The sequence below is a fragment of the Meleagris gallopavo genome, chromosome 25 (assembly GCF_000146605.3).
Source record: "Meleagris gallopavo isolate NT-WF06-2002-E0010 breed Aviagen turkey brand Nicholas breeding stock chromosome 25, Turkey_5.1, whole genome shotgun sequence".
Classification (NCBI taxonomy): domain Eukaryota; kingdom Metazoa; phylum Chordata; class Aves; order Galliformes; family Phasianidae; genus Meleagris; species Meleagris gallopavo.
Window position 1 is genome coordinate 3,269,089 of NC_015035.2, and position 5,040 is coordinate 3,274,128.

The window sequence follows — 5,040 nt, forward strand, 5'->3', positions numbered from 1 at the left end:
AGGAGCAGCAGGTAGGAGGCCTCCTGGCGGCCCCGCGCCGCGGCCAGCAGCCCGCAGGCCCCGCTCACTCTTACTGTCCTTGTCTTAAAGATCGCCCAAAAGGAAGAGCAAATCCGGCCGGAGGAGCAAATCGCCGCGCGGCAGGCGGAGCCGGAGCCCGCATCACGGCGCTGTGAGGGTAAAGCAGGTAAATGGAGTTGGGAGCGGCGAGGCCCGGCTCTGTGAGCTGCCCGCCGCTCGGCTCTGCACACGGAGTGGCAACGGGGCCCGGGGTGCGACCTGCTGCGGCCGTGAGATGTGTGCGGAGGTACAGAACTTGCTTCTGGTCTGGAAGCCCTCTGATCCTTATAGAACACCTCTTTGGGAAGAGAGTCTCGTAGTGTAATATCTCGTTGCTCCCTGCTTCATGTAGTGCCGTAAAGAACTGAGTATTTGTACCTTTTAGTGAGTTCAGCCTCTGTCACTTCTGCAGGCTGACCCTGAGGCTTCCTTTTTCCTGATGTTGATGATGCATTGCTTTCCCTCAGTCTTGCATTATTCAGCCCAAGTTGTGGGAATTCAGTGTGCAAGGAAATGACTTTATCTAGATATACGTGTCACGTATTCCAGTCTGTGTTTTTCACGTGTTGATCTGTGATTTCTTTTGAAACTGAATTTGTTGTTCTTTCATTCTTATTCTAGTTCCATTGCTATAAGTTCTTTATTTTTTTTTTCTCAGGAACGAGATGACCATCCTCGTAGAGGAAACGAGGAGCGAAAGCAGAGACACACATCAGAGCAGGAACACAGGAGAGACAGAAGTGGTGACAGAGACAGGCACAGAGATCACTCGGACAGGAGGAAAAATCCAAGTGAAAGGCCTGGAGGTCGAGGCCACGATCGAGAGAGAGATGTTCAGAACATCCGTGAGCAGCAAGCAGAGAGGGAGTTCTATAATGAGAAAAGACGGGAGCATCGACAGAATAATGAGGGAAGCGGTCTCGGCCAGAATCCAGAACACAGGCAATCTGATAATAAACCAAAAGATAAAGCTGTAAACAAAGAAAAACCGAGCTTTGAACTGTCTGGTGCCCTTCTGGAGGATACCAACACTTTCCGAGGCGTTGTGATCAAGTACAGCGAGCCTCCAGAAGCTCGGATTCCAAAGAAACGATGGCGCCTCTATCCTTTCAAAAATGATGAGTTCCTGCCAGTCATGTACATTCACAGGCAGAGTGCTTATCTCCTGGGCAGGCACCGCAGGATAGCAGATATCCCCATCGACCATCCCTCCTGCTCCAAGCAGCACGCCGTGTTCCAGTACCGGTCAGTATTGCTCTGTACCCATCTGGTAGATTGGGGTTATTTGGTCACTTGTGTGCAAAAAAAAATCAAATAAACTGGATGTGCACAGATTAGAAAGTGCATGTTTGCTCAGAGTTTTTTAGATAAATGAAATTGAGGTATGACTATAACGTATTAGCATAGCAATAATCAAAAATATCTGTAATTCCTTTCGTTTAACCATAAGCAGCCTTTTAGTAAGACAAATAGTCTTTAGTAAGACACAGCAGGATTAAATACAGAACTGCATGTATATCTGAATTGGAGTAATTAGCAGGTGGAATTGGCAGTAAAAAAGCATTTCAAGGAGAGCTTTTCATTTGGTCTTTGACAACAAAGACTGCTATCTCCTTTGGAAACAGCAGGGGTTGTGTGCTTCTGGAGGCAGAGTTGCTCTCTTAAGGAGCAGCCATCTGTTCTGTTTCAGGAATTACTGTGTTATATCATAATAAATTTTAGGGGTGAAGCAGTCTATCAGAATCTGAGGTTTTCTGTGTCCCGTCTGTCATTACCCTCATTGTACTTGCTCAGATCTTTGAAGTACGGTTAAGTATTCACTGCAGAGAGGCTGACGTGTTGAAAAATCTATGTGTTATGATCAGAACGATGTGGGTTTTTTTTGTTTTGCCAGGCTTGTGGAGCACACTCGTGCCGACGGCACAGTTGGCCGCAGAGTAAAGCCGTATATAATTGATCTTGGCTCTGGCAATGGTACTTTTCTAAACAACCAGAGGATTGAGCCTCAGCGTTACTACGAACTGAAAGAAAAGGATGTACTGAAATTTGGATTCAGCAGCAGGGAGTATGTTCTTCTCCACGAATCTTCAGATAAATCTGAGGCCAACGCAAAGGACGATGACGAAGAGGAGGAGAAGGAGGAAGAGTCTGACAGTTAACAGATGAGAAGGAAATTGGGGACGGGGAGCAGGGGAGAGAAATCTTTTTCAATAAAACATGCATTGGGATGTAAACGTTGGAGCATCAAAGCACTGGTGCTTCTTACTGCCTTAAAGTCCTTCTTCTGTTGCTGAATGGTTCTCATGGTTTATTTCAGGGGACTCCACTGAGTATTTGTCTCTGGTAAGCCTGCATATCAGGAAATCCAACTTATTTTTCCCACCCTGACACGCAAAAAGAGCACCTGGATGTGAATGTTCTGATGCTGGAAACATTCATTAAATGTTCAAAGACTTTCTTCTTCTGGAAAAAATGATGTAGAACGCAGCAAGCGTATTTAAAAATATTTTTATTAACTGTTTTGTCTTAACCCTTTGAAAATGCTACTGAACTGAGATCTTAGTTAAAATGTAACCTGATGCATTTTTTTGTAACATGTCTTGTTTGGTAGAGTTTGCCAAATTCCTTGGCCATTTAGGAGTTCTAGACAGGAGAATTTACCTAAAGAGAAGTATTGCAAAGCCCCCCAGCTATTTGTGTGTCCTGGGTAGTTGGTTTGCACTGTGAGCACTCTGAGCAATGGGCATTTCACCAGGATGTGCTGTTCCAAGGTAAGTCAAAATAAAAGGAGCTGCTTCCTGGGGTTTTAGGCTGCAATAATATGGTTTGGGAGGGCTGAGGTCTACATCAGTGCATGTCCAGTATGCACTGCAGCAAAGAATGCTGCAACTGTTACTGGATGTTGAGTATCTCCTCCTAAAGCTTGGGCCTTTGTTTCTGTCAGCTCCATGAGTAACTTAATGTTTTTGTTTGTAATTGTACTCGTTATGTGGTGGCATGTTTTTACCGGTTTGCACTATTTAAGTTTTCTTTATATAAAAAAAAAAAAAAAAAAAAAAAAGAAAAAAATTAAACTATCATTGGTTTATAACATTCTCCCCCACTGGAAAAGAAAACAACGCTTCAGGAAGAGGTAAAAAACCAATTCCACTTACTGAAAGAAAATGCATCTTGCCTATTTGTGGACGTCTTCTTCCTATTGTTGATAAAAGAAACGTAAGACTTTCTACACTGTTGACTGCTTAGCCTAGATGTTTGTTCTGTGACCACACACACTGTTCATACATGCTGTGTACATACACTGTGTATACAAACGTGGCATACTGTATACACACTGGAACATTTATGGTGTAAATATGGGGTGCTGATGTAGGTTTTCAAATAGTAAGCAGAATGGATCTTGACTAGAAGGATCTCCTTTATATATACACACTCTAGAGGTTTTTAAATAAAGAATTTGTAAATTTAGCCCTATTTACTTTCAGTTGTTTTTCTAATGTTCTGTTTTCCCCCTTTGTATTCTCTGAAATAGATGCACTCGTTTGATTTGAAAAGGAAAGGTGGGAGAGATGCTGACCCTGAGGGTATATGTTGCAGCTGTTAGAAGTTTAACAGTTGTTGTAGAACTCACAAATCATTGTAACTCATGCAGATGTTTGTTACTGGAGTATTTATTCTTTAGCAGCAGCAGGACTGGATGAACGCAGTGACACCTGGTGTGGTGGTATGGCTGCAGCTGCCTCGCTGCACACACTGCAGTGCTGTGAGTGCATTTCTTCCAACTTGGGCTGTGTGTGTCTCTGTGAAGGAAACGCCAAAGTGACCCCAGCAATCCTCAGCTCTGGGGGAATGCTGGGGGTTACTGTGCGGTATAGCAGCACAACCACGCTCTTGTTTTGCTGTATCACTGCTGATGATTTGCCTGGGAGGGGAGCACAGGCTGATGGTGGGACTGCACTGCACTGAGTGGTGACAGAACCTACATAACCCTCTACCTGGGAGCGGTGCAGCATCTGATCTCAGGTCTCAACATTGACTGCCTTCACTTCGGTGTGAGTTTTCCTTATTCAGGTTCTGAAACTGGATGGGTTCTCTGGAGCAGCGAGGAGCACTGAGAGCTCTGCCTTTGGGCTGCTGATTGGGCAGAGGGGTTCAGCCTTGGGTTTGGGGTTGGCCTTGTTGTTTGCTGTGCCTGCTGGTTCGTGCTGCAGCCTCCATCCGAGCGCTGCTTCAAGCACAGCCCCAAATCGAGTGCACCCTCAGCAAGTTTGCTGATGACACCAAGCTGAGTGGTGTGGTTGACACGGTGGAAGGAAGGGGTGCCATTCAGAGGGACCTCAACAGGCTTGAAAGGTGGGCCTGAGTGAACCTAATGAGGTTCAACACAGCAAAGTGCCAGGTTTGGCACCTGGGCCGGAGGAATTGCAGGCATCTATAGAGACTGGAAGGAGCGGTCCTTGAGAGCAGCCCTGCAGAGAAGGACCTGGGGGTCCTGATGGATGAAAAACTGAACACGAGCCAGCAGTGTGCTCCTGCAGCTCAGAAAGGAAATGGGATCCTGGGTTCCATGAGAAGAGGGGTGGCCAGCAGGGACAAGGAGGTGATTGTCCTCCTCTGCTCTGCTTTGTGAGGCCCCACCTGCAGCACTGCGTCCAGGTCTGGAGCTCCCAGTACAAGAAAGGCAGGGAGCTGTTGGAGAGGATCCAGAGGAGCCACGAAGATGATCAGGGGACTGGAGCACCTCCCCTATGAAGACAGGCTGAGGGAGCTGGGCTTGTTCAGCATGGAGAAGAGAAGCTGCGGGGTGACCTCAGTGCAGCCTTCAGTACCTAAAGGGAGCCTACAGACAGGAGGGGAATCAACTCTTTGAAAGGATAAATAACAGCAGGACGAGGGGAAATGGTTTGAAATTGAGGGAGGGGAGATTGAGGTTGGACATCAGGGGGAAGTTCTTTACAGAGAGAGCGGTGAGGTGCTGGA

At 46.4% G+C, this 5,040-nt stretch overlaps 1 protein-coding gene across 1 annotated transcript in view; it reads left to right on the top strand.

The window, feature by feature from the left end:
• The window catches only part of SNIP1 (Smad nuclear interacting protein 1), a 6,036-nt gene extending 2,508 nt beyond the window's left edge, over positions 1 to 3,528 (top strand). Inside the window, exons 4-7 of the mRNA XM_019622736.1 lie at positions 3 to 11; positions 91 to 187; positions 719 to 1,305; positions 1,955 to 3,528. Of these exons, the coding sequence (XP_019478281.1) occupies positions 3 to 11; positions 91 to 187; positions 719 to 1,305; positions 1,955 to 2,219 (958 nt within the window). The 3' untranslated portion in view covers positions 2,220 to 3,528. The remainder of the gene's footprint in view (positions 1 to 2; positions 12 to 90; positions 188 to 718; positions 1,306 to 1,954) is intronic.
• Positions 3,529 to 5,040: the final 1,512 nt, after the last annotated feature.